Below are 23002 nucleotides of genomic sequence, written 5' to 3'. Positions count from 1 at the left end.
CTTTTGTTTTTTTCTGAAGGCCATTGAACACCCAGTTCGAACCAATCAGATTCCACGTCAAATTCCTGAACAGTCCTTCTACACAAAGCCATTACCTGGTATTATCATGGGAGGGATTTTGCCCTTTGGGTGCATCTTTATACAGCTTTTCTTCATTCTGAATAGTATTTGGTAAGCTAAGGACTAAGTCAAGTCCTCTTATTCCCATTCCCATTATATGTAGTACTAGCTTTCTCTTTTTGTTTATATGGATTACTATTTATACCTTATAAATGTAAGCCATTCTCCAATTATCGGAAATCTTAAGAGACAAAAGGTTATTTTATCTTTTCAGTGTGAGAAAGAATAATTGTGATTAGTTATTATTAATCAAGGGCTTATTATTTCTTACTCTTACTTAATTCTCAGACCTCTGTAAGGTGGGTATTATGCCATTTTACAGAGGTGAAAATGAGATTTTGGAGGTTAAGTAATTTGCCTGTGTCACACAGCTACATTTTCTGTATGACAGAAAATTAACCTAAATCTCTCCAAACCTGTGCTCTTTAATAAGTCATCTGTAGTGCTTCAGAGAAGATACTCTGAGCTCTTGATAGAGGGGATTCAAGCCAGCATTGGAGGAAGGGTTGAGCTAGACAGCCTTCAAAGTCGCTTCTTGGGCATTCCCTGGTGGTCCAGTGGTTAGGACTCTGCACTTTCACTGCTGAGCGCCCGGGGAACTAAGATCCCACAAGCCGCGTGGCACAGCCAAAGGGGGGGGGAAAAATTACAGAGTCGTTTCTTATCCCAAGATCCCTTCGCTCTCTGATTTCTTGTTTGAATGGGAAAGCACGTAGTGGCAATTTTGAGCCTCACTGTTAGGGTGTGTACATTGCAGTATATTATGATCCTTATTTGATCGCATTGACATATGTTACAGAAAGTACCAAGGTCCCAGGTAGCATTGTTAGAACTAAATTGGAGCTTTTTAGTGATTAGAACTTGTCTTTCATTCCTGACTGTTAGTGTTTTTTCCAAATTCAACTGATTTTTATCATATATGATAGAAAACAATATGTACCAAATGTAACCTTTTCTTAGTTTGGCTCTGTCTTCACATTAATTTTATCAAATTTTTCTGACTCACCAGTAGACAGATGGGCTAAGCATATTTGAATAAATAAGAGTTTCAGGTTCTCCCTGAACAGGAAGGCAGAGTCCAATAGCACTGCTGCATCCTTCCTCCCCTTGCCCCATCCCCTCCCCATCACTGTCTAAATCTATGAGAATTTGTCTTTGATTAGTTGGGAGAAAAAGCAAACATTTTCAGTTCAAGAAAAATGAGAAGAAGATTTTGTCATTTTCTGTGTCAAAGAGGAAATATTTATAGCTTCATCTTGATATGTTTGATTATAGGTCACACCAGATGTATTACATGTTTGGCTTCCTGTTCCTGGTGTTTATCATTTTGGTTATTACCTGTTCTGAAGCAACTATACTTCTTTGCTATTTCCACCTATGTGCAGAGGTATGTATTAGCAATATTCAATTACGTTAATTTGTGGACATTATTTATAATTTTGGCATAAGGCCACTTTGAATACTATTACAGTAAGACCCCTGCATACGAACGAGTTCTGTTTCAAGAGCGCGTTCATAAGTCCAGTTTGTTCATAAGTCCAACAAAGTTAGCCTAGGTACCCAACTAACATAGTCGGCTGTATAGTACTGTACTGTAATGGGTTTATAATACTTTTCACACAAATAATACATAAAAAACAAAAAAATCATTTTTAATCTTAAAGTACAGCACCTTGAAAAGTACAGTAGTACAGTACAACAATTGGGGTACAAGGACTGGCATGGAGTGAACAGGCAAGAAGAGTTACTGACTGGAGGAGGGAGAGGAGGTGGGAGATGGTAGAGCTGAAGGATCGTCAGCAGTAGGAGACGGAGGGCAAGCTGCAGTTTCACTCACGCCTGACGCTGATGGCACAGGTGCTGGTTCCTTGCTGGAACCAGATGCACGTTCGCATCTTTGAAAGTTCTCAACTTGAAGGTTCATATGTAGGGGACTTAACAGTAATTGAAGTAATTTCTGTAAATATGTGTTATTAAGGTAGAAATTGACCTGTATTCCTAAATCGAATGTAGCCTTCTTTAAGATTGAATTAAGATAGTATCCTAATTCAGTATATTTATTTATTTAGAGCTTAACTTTAAAATGTTAATTTCCTGAGAATAACACATTTTGCTGAATTTTTATTCTTTAACTGTCTGACTTTAAAATTAATATTCTTTTTTTGTGATACAGATACTTGTAGACTGAAAATTTAGTGAAAATAAACATTTTAAGTGGAAAAATTTATTAAAACATTTCAGAGATTACATTGTTATGAGTTATATACTTGGCAGCATGGTGATGTGTGTTGGTGTCCTTAGGTCACTTCTAAAGATTTAGATTGTATTAAATCATTCTTTTATAGTTGTTTTCTATACAGGAGATAAAATCTGACTGTTAAACTTGAGACGCTTTTTTAAAAATTGAGATTAAGTTCACATAACATGAAATCAACCATTTTAAAGTGAACAATTCAGTGGCACTTATTACATATACAGTGTTGTGCACCCACTCTCTCTGTCTCAAAATATTTTCATCAACCCTAAATAAAATCCCATACCCATTAAGTAGTTACTTCCCGTTCTTCTCTCCCCTTCAGACCCTGGCAACCACCAATCTGCTTCTGTCTCTGCAGAGTTATCTGTTCTGGGTATTTCATGTAAATGGAATCATACATTATGTGTGACCTTTTGTGTCTGCCTTCCTTCACTTAGCAGAATGTTTTAAGGTTCATCACACTGTAGCATGTATCAGTGCTTCATTCCTTTTTATAGCCGAGTAATATTCCATTGCATAGATAGATGTACTCCAGTTTGTTTATTCATTCATTCATTGATGGACATTAGGCTTGTTTCCACCTTTTGGTTATTGTGAATAGTGCTGCTATGAACATTCGTGTACAAATATTTATTTGGGTACCTGTTTCCAGTTCTTTGGGGTATATATGTTGGAGTGGTATTGCTGAGTCATATGGTAATTCTTTGTTTAACTTTTTGAGGAACCATCAAACTGTTTTTTCCACAGTGGCTGCACCATTTTACATTCCTACTAGCAATGCACAAGTGTTCCAGTTTCTCTGCATCCTTGCCAATACCTGCTATTTTCTGGGTTTTTAAATTATAGCCATCCTAGAAGGTGTGAAGTGGTGTCTCATTGTGGTTTTGATTTTCATTTCCCCAATGACTAATGATGATGAGCATATTTTCTTGGGTATCTTGTTTGGTGAAATGCCTAATTCCTTTGCCCATTTGTAAGTTGGGTTGTTTATCTTTTTGTTTAATTGTTAGAGTTCTTTCTATATTCTGGATACTAGACCTTTATCAGATATATGATTTGTAAATTTTTTCTCCCATTCTGTAGGCTGTCTTTTCACTTTCTTCATGATGTCTTTTGCACCAAACTTTTAATTTTGAGGGTCTGATTTATCTATTTTTTTCTTTTGTTTCTAAGAATTCATTGCTTAAATCCAAGGTCATGAAGATTTACCCCCATGTTTTCTTCCAAGTGTATAGTTTTAGGTCATTGATCCATTTTGAATTAATTTTTATATGTGGTATTAGTTAGGGGTCCAACTTCATTCTTTTGCATGTGGCTATCCAGTTTTCCCAGCACCTTTTGTTGAAGAAATTATTCTTTCCTCATTAAATGGCCTTGGCAACCTTGTTGAAAACACATTGGCCCATAGATGTGTGGGTTTATTTCTGTAGTCTCAATTCTGTTCCAGTGGTATATATGCTGTTTTTATGCCAACACCACACTGTTTTGATTACCATGGCTTCGTATTAAGTTTTGAAATTGGGAAGGGTAAGTCTTCCAACCTTGTTCTTCTTTTTGAAGATTATGTTGGCTCTTTAGGGCCCTTTGCAATTTCATATGACTCTGAGGATTGGCTTTTTCATTTTTGCTAAGAAGGTTGTTGGAATTTTGATAGGGATTGCATTGAATCTGTAGGTTGCTTTGGAGAGTGTTGCCATCTTAACAATATTAAGTATTCTAATCCGTGAAAACAGATGGCTTTCCATTTATTTAAATCATCTTTAATTTTTTTTAGCAGTGTTATGTAGTTTTCAGTGTACAAATCTTTCACCTCCTTGGTTAAATTTATTCCTAGGTATTTTTTTCTTTTGGATGCTGCTGTAAATGGAATAATTGTTTAAACTTCCTTTTCTGGATCATTCATTGTCAGTATATGAAAACACTGATTTTCATGTTGATCTTGTACCCTGCAACTTTGTGGAATTCATTTATTAGTTGTAGTAGTTTTCGTGTGTGGATTCTTTAGGATTTTCTAATCTTGGTGTGCTTTTGAAATATATATATATTTTTTACATATTCCAAAGGGTAAGATAGTGAAGTATCTTTTAGAAGATCTCCTGCTAAGCTGTAAGCCACTTTATGTAAAAGTAAGAGAAGCTGTATTTAAAAACCTACCTTATATAAATTGTTAGTAATAACTAAAAATGGGTTTCAACCAGGTTTTTTTTTTGAGGATAATCTTCTTCCTAATATAGGGATGACTAGACTATAAGTAATACTAATTTTGAATTATGTAACTAAGCTCTTCATATATTTCTTTTCTTTTTGGGAAACATACATTTTAAAATATAGCCTAATGCTTCATTATTCATAAACTGTTTAAGATTTTTCTACACGTTTTTAGCCAGTCTTTAAGTAGTTCCATCAAAGCTAGAGGGTGCTTCTCAGCACCTTTAGTGAGGAGGGAAATTGGCAAAGTTCAGTGAGAAAGAGACTGGAACCAATAGCAAAAATTAGGCTTGGGGCGCTATTTCACTTAGCTGTGTTTGCTTTATAACTTTATTCTACTGCACGTTATCTATTAATTGGAAAGTAATTCTTGATCTTTCATTTTTTTCTTTTCTACCCAGGATTATCATTGGCAATGGCGTTCATTCCTTACCAGTGGCTTTACTGCAGTTTATTTCTTAATATATGCAATACACTACTTCTTTTCAAAACTGCAAATCACAGGAACAGCAAGTACAATTCTGTACTTTGGTTATACCATGATAATGGTTTTGATCTTCTTTCTTTTTACAGGTAAGAATTAGAACGAGTTATTTTTAGTTAATAAGTTTTTAGGCAGATTACAATTATTTTAACTTACATCCAAATTACAAGCTCTTAGGCACATTACAATTACATGAAAGCTTGTGCTACTCAGTGCTCCTGTATTTAGTTTTGAGCGCAGCTAAGCATAGTTTGGTCTGCCTCCCTGTGAGGTGAATATCAGTAAACCGAAGGTGAGAAAACAGAACCTGAGGGGAGGAGACTAAACGGGGTCCATTGTTGTGCTGCAAGTACAGGGGCATCTCAACCAGTAGTTCTCAAGGTTTTCCCCTGTTAATCTCTTTTTTTTTTTTTTTTTTAATTTTATTTATTTATTTATGGCTGTGTTGGGTCTTCGTTTCTGTGCGAGGGCTTTCTCTAGTTGCGGCAAGTGGGGGCCACTCTTCATCGCGGTGCGCGGGCCTCTCACTGTCGCGGCCTCTCTTGTTGCGGAGCGCAGGCTCAGTAACCGTGGCTCACGGGCCTAGTTGCTCCACGGCATGCGGGATCCTCCCAGACCAGGGCTCGAACCCGTGTCCCCTGCATTGGCAGGCGGATTCTCAACCACTGCGCCGCCAGGGAAGCCCCCCCTGTTAATCTCTTAATGGAACAGTCTTGCTTCTGCTCATTTCAGAAATAGCATAAAAAGCTCTAACTACCTAAGTTTAGGAGTAAGTAGAAATTGAGGCGGTGAAGTCAAGATGAGATTGAGAATAAATGATATCAAGAAAAGATAATCATAGGACATCCCTTATTCTAGAAGTTTTAAACTACAGGTTTATATCTCCACTTTAAAATCCAAGTACCTAATGGGATACAGTGTGCTTTATATTGGTATTTCTATGTGTATATCTTCTCTGTCCACCTAGATAAGTTTTCTGTATCTCAGAGCCCTGTGGGTGCTTGGTCAGCATTTGTGGAAGGACTACACCAAAAAAAAAAAAAAGACAGGGGGGACCTTTCTTTGTCATAAAAAATGTACATCTAAAATTTTATCTAAGATTGTGTTGCATGCTATGTCAGGAAATATAGGAGTCAAAAAGAAAAAAACTTTAAAAAAAAATTTTTTTTTTAAGTTTTTATTTATTTTTGGCTGCACGGCATGTGGGATCTTAGTTCCCCGACCAGGGATCAAACCTGTGCCCCCTGCATTGGAAGCATGGAGTCTTAACCACTGGACCTCCAGGGAAGTCCCAGAAAAAAACTTTCTAAAAAATTAGAACTTTTCTATTTTTTACTCATCTGTTAACATTTAAGAAAATTAGGTAGAATTTTGAAGTGCCCCTGTTGCTATGTCAGTATGTAACAAGCTTTAGGCACTTACATCAGTTCTGTACTGCAGGTCATTCATTGGTCAGACATAGTGGGGTAGAAGTTGGGGGGTGCATATCTTGATGCTATGTGACAGATTTAGGTCCATAGCCATAAGTCTTGATTAATAAATGTCTGTAAAACAGTCATAGCCTGTGAAACAAGGATTACTGCTTTTGTGCATCTGTATCTGTGTCCATGCATGCATATATAGAGTAATTTATTCCTTGCTGCACACAAAAAATAATGATCTTGGTGAATGTCTTGTTGTTTTTCCAGGCACATGTTACAATGATAATTTAACCATCACCTGAACTGTATTGTTCTTGATGTTTAAAGTGTCATATTTCTACTTATTTAGAGAAAAACAAATTTTGTAATTAAATTCTGGAGCCACAGCAAATTGAACCAACCAGTTGAGCCAGTAACTTTCAGTGTGTTTCACTTTGTGGAAAAGGTTCTCTGCATAGGAGCGCTGAGCCCTTTCAGTGACTTGAATTTTTCTGAAGTGGAGACATCCATATTTATTTCAGGACTCTGAACTGACACCTTTTATTTAAGTCAATCTGTTATACAAGACAAAATAATTGTTCTGTCACATAAGGAAAGATGCCACTTTTAGTATGTACACTATATCTACTCAATGTTAAGAACAAAATAAAGGGCTTCCCTGGTGGCGCAGTGGTTGAGAATCTGCCTGCCAACGCAGGGGACATGGGTTCGAGCCCTGGTCTGGGAAGATCCCACATGCCGCGGAGCAACTGGGCCCGTGAGCCACAATCACTGAGCCTGCGCGTCTGGAGCCTGTGCTCCACAACAAGAGAGGCCGCAATGGTGAGAGACCCACGCACCGCGATGAAGAGTGGCCCCCACTTGCCGCAACTAGAGAAAGCCCTCGCACAGAAACGAAGACTCAACACAGTCATAAATAAATAAATAAATAAATAAAAGAACGTGAATTTCTTTAAAAAAAAAAAAAAAAAGAACAAAATAAAATACTAGAAGTATTTTGTTAAGAACAAAATAAACTTAACTTTCTTAGGGTTGCTAGAATGATGATAAAATGTTTTTTCTCATCTTAAAATAACCTTCTATTATCTTGAAGTTCTTGCTAACCATAAGATTGTTTAAATATATTTATGTTTTCACCATTACTTTTCCGAAATTAACCCCAACCTCTTCCCAAGTCTTAATAATGACCCTTTGAATATCCAAAAGGTGTATTTGTGTGTCCTCCAAAACACACGCAGTGTGCATGACATGCACAGAGTAGGTACTCGGTACATGTATGATGTGAGAATAATAACATTCATAACTTCTGTAGTAATGGCCCATGTATAGTCTCTTGACTTAGAAAATCTACTTTAATACTTTCTGTTTATATTACATTTAAAACAATGGTGAAAACTGTTGGAACTTTAAAGATAAAACTTCCACAAGGGGCATGTATGTATCTCCTTCTGTATTCTTCTGCACCCCTACCTACTGACTATTTCTCAGGGGGTAATCTTGGGAAAAAAGCTATGCCTCAGCTTTAAAAATGTGTTAGTTTCACAATTTAGAATATATTCTCTTAAAACAGAGTCTCTGAATTTATGTTTAGTAAATCTAAGCATGGTATAGTTTATAAGAATGCTACACTTGAAGTCAGAAAAAGTGAGTTTGAATTCTGGCCTTTCTTACCAGCCACAGGCCATTAGGCAGTTACGTAACCCCTTGGAGCCTCATTTTTGTCACCTGTCTAGCATTCAGATTTTTTGGCATGTAGAGGGATGAAAATACCTGAAAATTAAGGCATGTATTTTTTCATGAATCATCTCATTTACTCTACATAACAGTCTATGGAGATAGGGCAGATAAAATTATCCCTCTTAAATAAGATAAAGAAAGGGGCTTGGAGATTCCAGGTGTCTAATCCAAAGATGATACAGCTCATGACAGAGCTGCTCTGTCCTCCAGTACCACACCACCTCTCATTTCAGAGGGGGTGTGCCTTTGTTACTATTCTAATCATATCACTTTCAACACTTTGTAAAATCTTTTTGAGTTATTTTATTGTAATTCTTTGAAAACTGATCATTCCCGCTAACTGTACTTAGAAAATATCCCCATTTAATTACTCTGTGAATCTGATATTCTGATATTTAAGCCATTCATATCATATGTTGAATTAATTAAATGGCAGTTTTCCATTTTGTGATAAGAAAATATTCTTTCTGACTTACTTCACTCTGTATGACAGACTCTAGGTCCATCTCCCTCACTACAAATAACTCAATTTCATTTCTTTTTTATGGCTGAGTAATATTCCATTGTATATGTGCCACATCTGCTTTATCCATTCATCTGTCGATGGGCATTTAGGCTGCTTCCATGTCCTGGCTATTGTAAATAGTGCTGCAATGAACATTGTGGTACATGTCTCTTTTTGAATTACGGTTTTCGCAGGGTATATGCCCAGTAGTGGTATTGCTGTGCTGGGTCGTAAGGTAGTTCTGTTTTTTAGTTTTTTAAGGAAGGGTGAGAGGGAGGTGCAAGAGGGAGGGGATATGGGGATATATGTGTACATATAGCTGATTCACTTTGTTATACAGCAACATTGTAAAGCGATTATACTCCCAAAAAAGACGTGGGGAAAAAAAATGAAAATACTTTTCTTAAGTAGAAAAGTAAAATTGGCATCCTTTTCATCTTCAATTTTAGCCTTTTCCATGTAATAAGAAAAAGAATATATTACAGAAAGCGTTCAGTAATCTTATAGCATAAAAAGTTTTTTCTATCAATTTCTGAAAGAAATTTGATTTGAATTCTGTATCTTTCAAAAAAGTTCACGGATCTATGGTATATTCCTGTTAAGTAATGATTTATAGTTTTGTGGCTTTTTTTAAGGAACCAATCATTTTAAGCCTATATTTTTGTGTAAATCATGAAGCTGCCTTTGAAAAGGGATTTATTTTTGTTTTTTCTTTTATAGGAACAATTGGCTTCTTTGCATGCTTTTGGTTTGTTACCAAAATATACAGTGTGGTGAAGGTTGACTGAAGAAGCCCCGTGTGTCCAGTTAAAACAGAAATAAATTAAATTCTTCATCAACAAAGACCTGTTTTTGTGACTACCTTGAGTTTTATCAGACTTATTGGTCTAGTAATCCTTCAGAAACAACATAATTCTAAATACACCTCTCCCCATACACCTGTCTCCACAGAATGTATTATCAACACTAAAACATTTGTATTGTGATTTGATTAAGTATATTTTCCGTTGTTCTCAGTGAAGAGCAAATTTAAATATTATGTGCATTTGTAAATATAATAGCTATAAAATTTTCAGTACTCTAATGACAAAGTAGAAGAGGCCATATTAAACAATACTGATGAAATACAGGACAGTTCATTGTAAATAGGATTTTCTAGGCTTGGTAGGTGGAAAGAATTATTTTTCTTTGAAGGAAGTAACTTTTTATCATGGTAATTTTGAAGGATAATTCGTATGCTGTGTACTGGGGGGATGTGGCTTTTAAAAAAATCTTGTCTTGGTTGTAACTGTTCATATCTTCTTTTCTGTGGTGACTTCATTATTCCCATGGTATTGGCCTTTTAAACTATGTGCCTCTGAGTCTTTCAATTTATAAAATTCTTATCTTAATAAATATTGTAAAAACGTCTTCATTGCATATTCATGGAGATTCTGTAAATGCAAATCCATTTACCAATGGTGTTTTTAATGATTTATACTATTATGTCAGATTTTACTGATTTTTGCTAATGTAATACTTTCTGAGTTTTGAGCTAAATGAAATTCCAGTCTCCTGGGCTTTGTAACAAAACTAAAATTTTTCACTATTAGGCAGTAACAGAAATTTTAATCATGCAGATCTAGCCAGATAAATTATGTAAGTATAGTAGTTAATATGAGCCTTACTTACTGCATTGCCATTAAGAATTTCATATTTTTTACCTGTTTTTCAAAATACAGTATTTTTTATTTTTTTTAAAAAGTCAGTTTTTATGATCTGTACATTAACAATGACTAGCAATTCTTCTTCTTTATGATTACATTGTCTTAATTTGGATTTCCTAGAGTTAAGAAATAACCGTGTTGCAGCATGTTGACTGGGACTGTCTCATGTACGGCAGTAAACTAAGCAGGTGGGGCTGGGTTAGCCGCACTGTGGAGAGTTCCCTGTTTCCTGCTTCAGCAGTGCTCGGGTGGAAGGAGCTGGGGACTCAGAATCCATCCCATGGTTCTGCCGCTGAGCCAGGGCCCTGCCACAGGGTCCCCTCTCAGTGGCCGTCACCACCATGACTCCTCTGCCTTGGATGATGTGGCTTTGGAGAACTGGCCAACTCCTTGGGGAGGGACATGTTGAGAAACTGTGGAAGCTGCAGAACCGAGGTCACAGAACCTTCTTTCAGGACATCAAGGAAGCAGATGGTAAGGACTGGGAGCACCTGAGTGCCGTGGGAAAGTGTGAATCAGTTACACTTCCAGTAAATTGCACATCAGTAATTGCACAAACTAGCTGCCATCAAAAATGACTCTCCCCCTCCCCCATTCATATGACTTCCTTGAGACCCATTACATGAATTTATCAGAGAACTGGGCAGTCAACCTGTGCAGGATGGGGGCCCAGGAATCTGGTGTTTTTGACAAACACACCCTGGGAGGCAGTGACAACTGGAGCTGAGGTTCAGGCTGGCTTCCCTAGAGCTATGGGAGTGGCTTTGGACCATCACCAATGCAGTGTTGCATCATTGGGTTACCTTTGACCATTCTAGAGGGAGTGCACCCACCCTTGTAAACCTGCCGTGTGTGTGTGTGTGTGTGTGCGCGTGCGCTTGTGTGTAAAAAGGGAGTAGAGGTGATGTGGAAGGGACACAGGTGTTAGATGGGGTGTGTGTGTTTCAGCCCTGCTCTACCACTAATGAGCAGATCCCTTCCAATATAAAGCCCTTGACTAAAGTATTCCCTTTCCATCCTCAGAATTCATCATAATTTTTTCAGTACTGATGTTTGACAGCTCTATTATTGTCTTAAATATTACTCAAATTATTGTATAACTTTGCAGGCTTATCCTTGCAAATAGATCACACACTTCTCAAGGGCAGGAACCACTACTTGTATCATCTTCGGTTCAGGCCCACGGCATAACAGGACTCTGCATGTCGTAGGCGTATATTTGTCGTTTGAAACTAAGAATTTAAATAAGTGATATTGATTTTAAATATTTAAATTATTTGATATAACGATATAAAGACACTATTTCAATATTTTGTTTAGCTCTCAGGTTCCAGAATGTGGGGTTTTGATGCTGTAAAATTTTGCATTTTAATGTGCTTCCAGCAACATCGTCTTGTACACTTGTTCTATGTTCATTGACAGTTGTTAAAACAAATCAGCACTGGCAGAACTCGGCCAGCTTCTCTCTACACTTAGTTTGAACTGTTACCCGTGGAATCAGCTCAAACGTAAAGCTACAAAGAGGCTAATTGAAATCAGAATGCTGGGTCATTTCTCATTCAAATAAAACAGATGGCCCTCCTTGCCACACTTCTGTCAAATTTGGGGGGAAATGATTAAATGCATTTTTAACTCCCACACATGGTTACTCTGCTCTTCAAAGGAATTATACACAGCAATTGAAATTTGGGGGGGTGGTGCAGGAGGGAGGGCTTTTTTAAATAGCAGAGCTTGTTTCCCCTTTATTTTGAAGGTTTAAGAAAAAGCACTTTAACAGGGATAGTCTGTATTCACAGTTTCAGTTTAGATTCTGAATATTTAATTTTCACTTTAATTTAAATTTTTCTTTGGAATAGGTAATCCACACACAATGGTAAACAGTTCAAAATGGACAAGAGAATATAGAGAAAAGTAAGTCTGCTTTCATCCTCAGTCACTGACTTTTCTCCCCTGGAGACAATCATTGTTAACGGTTGCTTTCCAGAAACTGAAACTTCGTTTTTAATTTACCTACTTAAAAACCTCTTTTTTGATTCCTTTAACTGACAGTATTAATAGTATCTGGTTTCAGAATTGGCGTGAGAGTTTTAAGAAAGCAGCTGTGGAGTTTGTATTTTTATTGGGCTGGGTATGTTTGGTATATTAGTACAAAGCATCGCTGTTATAAAAGTCACCTCGTTGACATTTAATAAATCTGTAAAGTGGTATAGACCACCTCTTAGGACCTGTTTGGGGAAAGAAATTTGAAGAGAAAATTCTCTTGTCCCATAGCTGGCTAGTTGCTCTAGCTCCACTGCCCAGAGACAGTACACAATGACAGGAGATCTAGAAAAAGATCCCAGCTCATGGAGGCAGCATCTGATTCCACGAATTGCTATGCAGAAATGTGGCCCCTTGTTACTGATCTCTGGAAAAGGGACTTAAAAACAACCTGATGCCTGGCTAAAATGTGCACTTGTGCACACACACTCGCGTGCACCATTTGCCTCAGCAGCTGAGTGCCCTTCCTCGGCTTTCTCTCCACCTACCCTCCCCACCCAGTCTTATCAAAGCTTAATTTCAGGAGAAGCCACAATGTGGTTTATTTCTACCTCAGGTGTGAATTTCATTTGTTTTTACATCCATGTCAGGGTGGTTGCATTTTTAACCATGTGAGTAACAGTGAAATGGGCTTTGTTTCCCAGGGGAAAAAAAATCCAAGGATCGGTGTGAACAGCTGGGGAGTAGTTCCTTCTCGGCACCTCGTCGTTGCTCCCCCGAGGTGGCTGACTTCACGCGCTGGAGCAGCCCCTCCGGGTTTTGAAGGGACTCCCCGTGTTCTCCCTCACTGTCCTAGGCTGTGGCCGGAAGCCCAGGCGCACGGGTGCCTCAGACACACTCCCGGCTCAGGCTCCAGGTTCCGGCAATTCCCCAGGCTCACCCTGCTGCGCCCTGGCCTCCTAGGATGGTCCCAGGAGGCTGTGGCGACCCCCACCAACCAAAGCCCAAGGTGCTGCTGGTGAAATGCGCCCCGAGGGAAGGAAGCGCAGACCCTACACAGTGCCCGTGAGCTGCCCTCTTCCACTGGAAGATGCAGCCTACCTTTCAGAGCTGTGAAAAATCTGTAAAATCTACTTTGATCCCGTCTGACTTGCACTTACATTCAGATATTTAATCTTCAGGCTGCTCTGAGGTATGTGTGAGTAAACGTATGTGAAATTCTGTCAGCAAATGACGAAAGGCTAAACGGGAGTTGGGTCAGGATGTCATTTTATATTAAGCCACAGTTCCTTCTGATCCTCTCAGTGTTCTAGTTACGCAAACACAATGGTTTGGCATTGCAATCTTTATCCTGATTTCACCAGCTTTTCTAGATGTTCTATGTGTGCGTTATCCAGAGTAGCGCATTACTCTTTATTTTCTTAAAATCGTAACGTGGCCGCTATCGGAAGGAGAGAAATTGCTGGAAGCTGTGAGCGTCGCTGGGAGGTGGGGAGCCCCATACACCCTGATCCTGCTCCCGGCAAGAAGGAGCTAACCTGTGGTGTATTCTGAGGGCTTAAGCTGCTGACTGGGCGGTGGAGGCGAGCCCCAGGCCCCTCGAGTCAAGGCAAGGGATGGTGGTGGAAACCACTGGAGGCTGACCCAGCAATGTGCATTGACTGGGACCTGCTGGTCGAGGAGCCCAGTCTGCTGGCTTTCTGGTGAACAGAAAACATGAATATAGGAGAGGGTGTGGCAGTTGAACGGCCACCGTCTTTGAGACAGAAAAAGGTGGGGAGGTAAAGGGAGGACAGTGACTTGCTCTCCGTTTACGGAGCCTGACTCCCGTCCTCCCGCCGCTTGCCCTGTGCACTGCAGGGCAGCTCAAGGTGTCGCCCTTGGTTCGTGCCTTTACTATCCTTGTCTGCGCCGGGTAGGGCAGGAGGCTGAAGTTCCACTAGCCTGTGAGCACCCTGTAAACAATGAAGGGGCAAGACTCAAGTAGGTGGGATGCCAAGGGATGTGGTGGGAGGGAAGTTACAGAACCCTCCAACTGGGCACCCGGCAGTCCTCAGGGAGATGACCTGTCCCACAGACTCCCTCTTGTCTTCAAGGGGAATTTGATGAGCCCCTCAGCCAAAGGCAGGTCTTAGGAGCTGCCCAGGGCCTTGATGCAAGAACAGCTGAGCCAGGCCTAGCCTCCTGGTGGCGTGTGGTGGAAGGAACACCCCAGACAGACTTCTCCCACATCTGGAGGCTGCCGAGCAGTGTCCCCCGGGCCCATCCTGCTGACAAACAGGGCTTCTGACATGTGGTGCCCACGAGGGCACAGAAGATCTGTTTTGTAGGTTTCTTAGGATTTCTGGCAGGTTCTGAGGTTTGGCTGGGCTTTGGCAACCAGTTATGTCCTGAGGAAGGATGGTCCAAGCACTTGTCTACTTAGCCTAGAAATGTAGGGCTTTCTAGAGAATAAATAAAACGTCCTCCGTGGCCTTCCCTCATGGCGCAGTGGTTAAGAATCCGCCTGCCAATGCAGGGGACACGGGTTTGAGCCCTGGTCCGGGAAGATCCCACATGCCGCGGAGCAGCTAAGCCTGTGCACCACAACTACTGAGCCTGCGCTGTAGAGCCCGTGAGCCACAACTACTGGAGCCTGCGTGCCGCAACTACTGAAGCCCGCGCGCTGTAGGGCCTGTGCTCCACAACAAGAGAAGCCACCGCAATGAGAAGCCCGCGCACTGCAACGAAGAGTAGCCCCCGCTCGCCGCAACTAGAGAAAGCCCAGGGGCAGCAACGAAGACCCAACACAGCCAAAAATAAATAGAATAAATTTATTAAAAAAAAAAAAAAAAAAAGTCCTTTTCCCCTTCTCTGACCTTCTCCCTTCCCACTTCATACCCAGCAGAAGCACCAGAATTCCTCAACTGGCAAAGAATTGAAGCACATTGCTCTAATGAGGACCAGGACCCAGGTCTCTATGTCTTTTTTTTTTTTTTTAAAGAATAATTTCTTTTTTCTTTCTTTCTCTCTCTCTGTCTCTCTTTTGAGAGAATTGTAAATTTATGTGCAATCGTAAAAAACTACACAGATAGACCCTGCGTACCCTTTGCCCAGTTCCCCCCCCCCCCAGTGATAACATCTTGCAAAACCATAGCACAATATCAAAATCAGGACATTGACATTGATACATGAAGATATAGAACACTTCCATCACCACAAGGATCCCTCAGTTTGGCCTTGTATAGCTACCCTCACCTCCCTCATCCTCCTCCCACCATTAATCCATTCTCCATTTCTGCAATTCTGTCATTTCAAGAATATCATTTAAATGGACTCAAGCAGTATGTCACCTTGGGGACTGGCTTTCTTCACTCAGTATAAGTCTCTGAAGATTCATCCCGGTTGTATTGTGCATCAGCAGTTCACTCTTTTTTATCGCTGAGAAAGTTCCAGAGGGTGGATGTTCCAGAGTTTGTTACCCACATTGAAGGACATTGGGGTTATTTCCAGTTTGGGGCTAATATGAATAAAGCCTCCCTGAACATTTTTATACAGATTTTTTTGTGAACATAAGTTTTCATTTCTCTGGGATAAATGCCCAAGAATGAAATCACAGGGTCAAATGGTTTAGTTTTATAAGAAGCTGCCAAACTGTTTTACAGAGTAGCTGTACCATTTTACATTCCTACTGGGAACATATGAAAGATCCAGTTTCTCCACATTTTCACCAGCATTTGCTGATGTCACTATTTTTTTATGTTCTGATAGGTATGTAGTGACATCTTTTTTTATATTTATTTTATTTTTTTTTTTGGCTGCATCAGGTCTTCATTGTGGTGCGCGGGCTTCTCTCTAGTTGTGGCGTGTGGGTTTTCTCTCTCTAATTGTGGCACGTGGGCTCCAGGGCATGTGGGTTCTGCAGTTGTGCACAGGCTCCAGAGAACGTGGGCTCTGTAGTTTGCGGCACGCAGGTTCTCTTGTTGAGATGCGTGAGCTCAGTAGTTGGCGGCGCACGGACTTAGTTGCCCCACGGCATGTGGGATCTTAGTTCCCCGACCAGGGATCGAACCCGACCAGGGATCGAACCCGCGTCCCCTGCATTGGAAGGCAGATTCTTTACCACTGGACCACCAGGGAAGTCCCTGTAGTGACATCTTATTGTGGTTTTAATTGGTATTTTCCTTACGGCTACTGATAATGGATATCTTTTCATGCGCTTATTTGCCATCTTTGGTGAAATGTCTATTGCCCATTTGCGAATTGGATTGTTTTTTACTGTTGAGTTCAGCTCTCCCTTTTTATAACATGAATCTATGGCAGATTGCAGGGTGGAGATGGGGCAGGGTGGAGGGAGTTCTGAAATTAACCCAGTAATCCTGTTGGTCTTTGCTCATTCCCTGGATCTTGCAGCCAAGGATTATTAGCAAGTGGCGGGGGGCCGTTGCATTTGAACCCTTATTTTCTGCTCTGAATGGGGTGACAGTTGCCTATAGGATGGGAGCCTTTCCTACCTGTATTCACAGCAGCTTAGAAGCAGGGATGAACGTCTTTCCTCCAACCTGCTATCTGAGGGGAAGAAACGAAGGAGGTGAGAAATTGTTTCATAGTGACTGGCTCTTTGATCTCCCTCTGTGACTGCCAGACCCAACAAGTCTTAAATCAGTGCCTCTCAAATTTCCATGTGCCTGTGAATCACCTGGAGATCTTAAGATGCAGGTTCTGATTCAGCGGGCCAGGAATGGGTCCAGAGATTCTGCACATCTCACCAGCTCCAGGTGATGCCTGGAGTTCCTGGCCCATGTTTGAGTATTCAGGAAGGGCCTAAAGAGACCCTCCCTCTCACAGAGGAGGAAACTGAAGCCCCGGTAAGTTAAGCAAGTTACCCAAAATCACAAAGTCCACAGCCAGCTTCCTTCCCACCCCCATTACCACCTTCGCTGGCAGCATCCTGACATTCTTCTCAGGAAGCAGCCAGAAAACCCTGTCCTGGGATGCAGTTGAGTCAGTGAGTTAATGAAATTTCCTTCCAGGGATTTCTGCAGTTTCGGTCTGGTCTTAAGTGTTTTTTTTGTCCACTAAGCAGATTCCAGGCTATGTCAATAAATGTGCGCACCTATTCCATAAGCCCAATTTCATCAAACCAGCAGAGTAAAAACTTTCAGGGTGTGTGAGAGTGATATGCTGTCAATCTGGTTCAACCCTGAACCAGCTGTTTAGGGCTGACTTATGTCCCCCCCACCAATTCATATGTTGAAGTTCTAACCCCCAGTACCTCAGAATGTGACTGTATTTGGACATAGGACCTTTAAAGAGGTAATTAAGTTAAATGAGGTCATTAGGGTGAGCCCATATAACTGGTGTCCTTATAAGAACAGGAGATGAGAACACAGACACACACAGAGGGAAGACAGTCATTTAGAAGCCAAGGAGAGAGGCCTCAGGAGAAACCAAACCTGTCAACACCTTGATCTTGGACTTATGGCCTCAAAACTGTAGGGTATTAATTTCTATTTTTTAAGCCACCCAGTTTGTGATATTTTGTTATGGCAGCCGTACAAAACTAATATACCAGCTAATAGGATGGGGAGCGAGGGGAGATAGCAAGCATTCCTTGGCATATGCTGCAGGAAAGTATGCTGGAGGACAGCCATCTTTCAGCAGCAGGATGCCAGGTTGCAGATCCTGGTTTGTGAGGAGATGAGGGCAAGGTAAAGTGGAATTCCTAGTCTTCAAACTGCACACACTGCCCCAGTGAGAGATCTTTTAAAACTTCTGGCCAAGTAATTTAAAAAGAAGAGAAAAAATGCATAACAGCATTATTCACATTAGCCAAAAGGCGGAAACAACCTAAATGATCACCAACAGATGAACAGATAAACAGAATGTGGTATATTCATACCATGGAATATTCAGTCTTAAAAAGGAAGAAAATTAAGACACATGCTACAACATGGACAGACCTTGAAGACACTATGTTCAGTGAAATAAGCCTATCACAGAAGGACAAATACTGTATGATTTCATTAATATGAGGTACCTAGAGTAGTCAAATTCATAGAGACAGGAAGTAGGGTAGGACTTACAGGGGTGGGAGTTATCGTTTAATGGCTACAGAGTTGGTGTTTGGGAAGATGAAAAAATTTTAGGTATAGATAGTGATGATATTTATACAATATTATTAATGTATTTAACGCCACTAAACTGTACTCTTAAAAATGGTAACTATCGTGTTATATATTCTACCACAATTTCACCAGTTTGGCATAAATCTAAACTTAAAAATTGTTTTTCTCAAAAAGGAAAGAAAAAAATACCCTTGAGGAATTGTACTCAGTTTCAACCTCTTAGTTAGGCAGAGGGTCTTGCTGGGAAAGGAAGAAGGAATTTTGGATCTTGGGGATGGTGGGGTGGGTTCAGACCCTGGTGGGGTTTCTAGAGAGGAGATTTATATAGCCGTGGGTCAGCAAGATGAGGAAAGTTAGGGTGTTAGGAGGTTAGAGAAAAGAGCATCGGAAAGGTCCAATGACAGACTTCACCGCTTTTGAATTTTTTCCCCAACATGTTACTTTCTCATCCCTCCCCAACACTGGCTTGATTTTCTCCATAGTTACTACATCTGTGTTGAAACTTTGAGACTCCAGGCATCCATGCCATCCTCACTTTACTCCCATTTACCTCTTTACCTGTTAAAGTATAATATCCTGAAAGGTAAAATATGACTCTCAGACAAATACAGACTGCTTGCATGTTAAAGATTTTATTTAACTTATTAATTAATGAAAGAACAAGTAAGAGGTTATAACCAGGTCAAATGAGATTGAGACTTACAGGGACTTATATTCTCTACTGGATAAGATTCTTTTGCGTTACTATGAACAGGACTCATTGGCATTGCTAGAGACAGGAGACGTTTGCCTGACTATCCATTTTCTACAAGTTTACTTCTATGTCTACAGAAGTGTATACTAGTCCAATCAAAGACAGTCAGAGGTGCACACAACCTTACAGGATCTGGTACTCCTTTATGGTCAGGGGAAAACACCCCAGCATTTTATTGGAAGGATACTAATAATCTCTTTTGCCCATTTCCAAATCTTTAACAATTTTCCTAGCATATCTGTTTTGCAATGTGTAAGTGGGTCCATCAAAGTCTCCTTGAGTTTGCACCCAACTTTGTGGGTCAGGGATGGATGGGAAGGAAACTGTCACTAAATCCTGACTGCACCTGAACTCAAACCCCTGCAGGTCTGGTCCACGCTGTTTTTCCTGGGCTGAGCTAAAGTCATCCTATTACCCAACCTCCTTCCAAGGCCACTTGAGCTCCACTTGAGCCACATCCAAATCCCTGGGGACCCACTATTACTTGGTGCCTGAGGAAAAACACAGACTCTCTGCCAACATTCCAGCATTTTCTGCCTCAGCATTTGCCACTTTGTCTTACTTAATCTACTTGCAAAAACACTGAACGTGGTCCCAGCCTGATCACCCACAGCTGTCCCTCAGGCTCTGCATCCACTTCCTCGGTTCCGAGTTGGGAAAACCAATATCTGCTCCTTTAGTAAAATACTTTCTCACTCGTTCTGTGGCATAGGCAGATAACTGCTCACAATGGGGCAGAAAAAGGATTTCGCAAAATAAACATATTTAACAATATTTGAAACATTTATGCAGTTTGAGTGCCTATTATATGTTAGGCTTTATTATAAGAGCTTAGATAGATTTTTTTTTAATGTTTTTTTGGTTTTTTTAAAATTTTAGTTAATTAATTAATTAATTTATGGCTGTGTTGGGTCTTCGTTTCTGTGCGAGGGCTTTCTCCAGTTGCGGCGAGCGGGGGCCACTCCTCATCGCGGTGCGCGGGCCTCTCACTATCGCGGCCTCTCCCGTTGCGGAGCACAGGCTCCAGACGCGCAGGCTCAGCAGTTGTGGCTCACGGGCCCAGTTGCTCCGCGGCATGTGGGATCCTCCCAGACCAGGGCTCGAACCCGTGTCCCCTGCATTGGCAGGCGGATTCTCAACCGCTGCGCCACCAGGGAAGCTCCGATTTTTTTTTAAAGGGTCGACCTTCCCCCAACTAACGGGGATAAATCCAGGGAAGCAGATAATCGGCACACTAATGATCTGAGACATGCCACGACTCTATATGGCCTTCTGATGTGCCCATCTCTTAAAGGCTTGTCACTTTGCCCAGAGTCCCCATAGCTGTAAGCGCTTCAAGAGAACAGTCTGTGCGTTACCCCAGGTACCTATTTTTTACACAGGAATGACTTGTTGGGACAAGCCATCGCCACATGGGCAGGGTCTTCCCAGTCTCAGCTTGGATATTTTTGTTCATAGTTGTATCAGTTAACATGCTTTTGGGAAAACCTGGGTTTTTTTTGTTTGTTTTGGTTTTAGATAAATTTGGCTGTGCCGGGCCTTAGTTGTGGCATGTGGGATCTTTAGTTGCGACCTGTGGGATCTAGTTTCCTGAGCAGGGATCGAACCCGGGCCCCCTGCATTAGGAGCGCGGAGCCTTAACCACTGGACTGCCAGGGAAATCCTGGGAAAACTTGGGTTTCATCAGGAAGGAGTAAAGGGTCCTGGGTAGATAATATGGGTTAATTGTGTCCTCCCAGAAAAGATATGTTGAAGTCCTACCCGCCCTCCTCCCCCTTCCCTCTACCTCAGAATGTGACCTTATTTAGAAAGAGGGTCCTTGCAGATGGAATTAGTTAAGACGAGGACATACTGGCGTTAGGTGGGCCCTAATCCAGTATGACTGGTGTCCTCAAAAGAAGAGGAGAGCGCCATGTGAGGGCAGAGACACACAGGGAGATGCCACGTGATGACTAAGAGCCACTGGAGTAATGATGTCTGCTGCAAGCCAGCAAATGCCGAGGATGGCCAGCAAATCTCAAGAAGATGGGAGAGGCGAGGAAAGACCCTCCCCTACATGTTTCAGAGGGAGTGTGGCCCTATTGACACCTTGATTTGGGCTTTGTTTTGTTTTGTTTTAGCCGTGCTGCACAGCTTGCAGGATCTTAGTTCCCTGACCAGGGATCGAACCTGGGCCCTCCGCAGTGGGAGCATGGAGTCCTAACCACTGGACCCCCAGGGAAGTCCCTCTGTTGCTTTAAGCCACCTGTTTTGTGGTAATTTGCTATGGCAGCTCTAGGAAACTAAACGGTAGGCAACCAATAACTTCCCATATTCAGCAAGTAATGAAATGTGCTCTAAAGTGGGGACAGAATTGAAATTAAAATGTCCTTCTGAGGGAGCTCTAGAGCCTTTGCTTCCTCGTTCCTATTTTGACCTCTAACCTGCATGATGGACAAATAATAGCTGTTTTCAAGGGGTGACTCTCTTAATCACCTTTCAAAGTGATTTTGCTTATTTTCAGTTTCTGTTCTATTGAAATGTGGATTCAGACCACGAATGCTTTTATCGCACTGAAGGCTTTTGACCTGAGGGTTTGGTTAAAAGTGCAGGATGCTGAGGGTGACAAACGCTGACTGACCCGCTAACCCACTGCGACTGTCCTAGTCAGGGCTGGGCACTGGGGCAGTGTGATTGATGACAGCCTTAATGAAGAGGGCTCACCCACGCTGCCTGCAGCTTTTGACAATGAGGTATTCCCAGGGGACAGGAATAGCTTTTTTGGTATTTTTTCAGGGGACAGGAAGCCACCAATCTGCTATTCTCTGGAAGTTACTCTCTGAACTGACAGCATAGACATTTCCTCAATCTGTCCAGTACTTCACGCCAAGCCTCTGAGGTATTCGATTTTCTTAGCCATTCACTTCTTCTTGAAACTCTGGTGGCTCTCAGTGTGGTTCCCCGGTCAACAACAGCAGCAGCACTTGAGAACTTGTTAGAACTGCATATTTTCAGGCCCGGACCCAGACCTGCTGGATCAGAAACTCTGCAGGGGGTGGGGAGGTACCCAGCAAGATGAGGTTGAACAAGCCATTGAGGTGATTCTGATGCCCCCTGATGTCTGAGAACCAGAGCTTGAATCTACTGGCATCTGCTCAATGCCTTGTCTTAAGGCACTTACCTGCCTTTCTAGCTGCTTCTTTACTGTGTCCCATCCTGGCTCACTTTTCCTGTATCCCCCTGCTAGTGTGTGTGTGCGTGTGCGTGCATGTGTGTGTGTGTATGCATTCATGCACACGTTCAGCAGACATCCAGGAAAGGGTCTCCTATGGTCAGTTTGGCAGATGGATCTAGACAAGTCTGAAGCTCTGTTGGGATGTTGTTAGGCCCCTTCAGGTTGTAAGGAGCAAAGACCCTTTCAGGGTTTTTTCAGGTGGCAGCATTTATTGTAAAGACCATGATAATGCGCATCTCCTACTACAATCGGGGGGAAAAGCTATATAAAGCTATTTCTATGAGAGAGTGACAGAGACAGAGAGAATGAATGAGTGAAGTGAAGCAATGGGAAGTAGGAAAGACGGGAAGTCATCTCAGCATCTAGGCTCCCTGGAGTCTTGGCATGTTCTTCACGACAAGCAGGAGCTCCCAGCCGCTCCAGCTGCCCAGCACGGGGTGTCCTTTGCTGCTGGCTCTGTAGGAACTCCACTCCCGATGACAGGGCTTTGCTACATCTCTGCTTCTTCT

General features: G+C 41.5%; 1 protein-coding gene across 1 annotated transcript in view; it reads left to right on the top strand.

Moving 5' to 3' along the window:
- TM9SF2 (transmembrane 9 superfamily member 2) overlaps window positions 1-10142 on the top strand; it is a 56700-nt gene extending 46558 nt beyond the window's left edge. The window contains exons 14-17 of the mRNA XM_007196811.2: window positions 20-171; window positions 1396-1507; window positions 4987-5158; window positions 9453-10142. Coding sequence (XP_007196873.1) covers window positions 20-171; window positions 1396-1507; window positions 4987-5158; window positions 9453-9520 — 504 coding nt within the window. The 3' untranslated portion in view covers window positions 9521-10142. The remainder of the gene's footprint in view (window positions 1-19; window positions 172-1395; window positions 1508-4986; window positions 5159-9452) is intronic.
- The last annotated feature ends 12860 nt before the right edge of the window (window positions 10143-23002 follow it).

Source organism: Balaenoptera acutorostrata, chromosome 18, assembly GCF_949987535.1.
Source record: "Balaenoptera acutorostrata chromosome 18, mBalAcu1.1, whole genome shotgun sequence".
Classification (NCBI taxonomy): Eukaryota; Metazoa; Chordata; class Mammalia; order Artiodactyla; family Balaenopteridae; genus Balaenoptera; species Balaenoptera acutorostrata.
The sequence above is the reverse complement of the archived record's forward strand: the minus strand, read 5'-3'. Positions and strand labels throughout refer to the sequence as shown.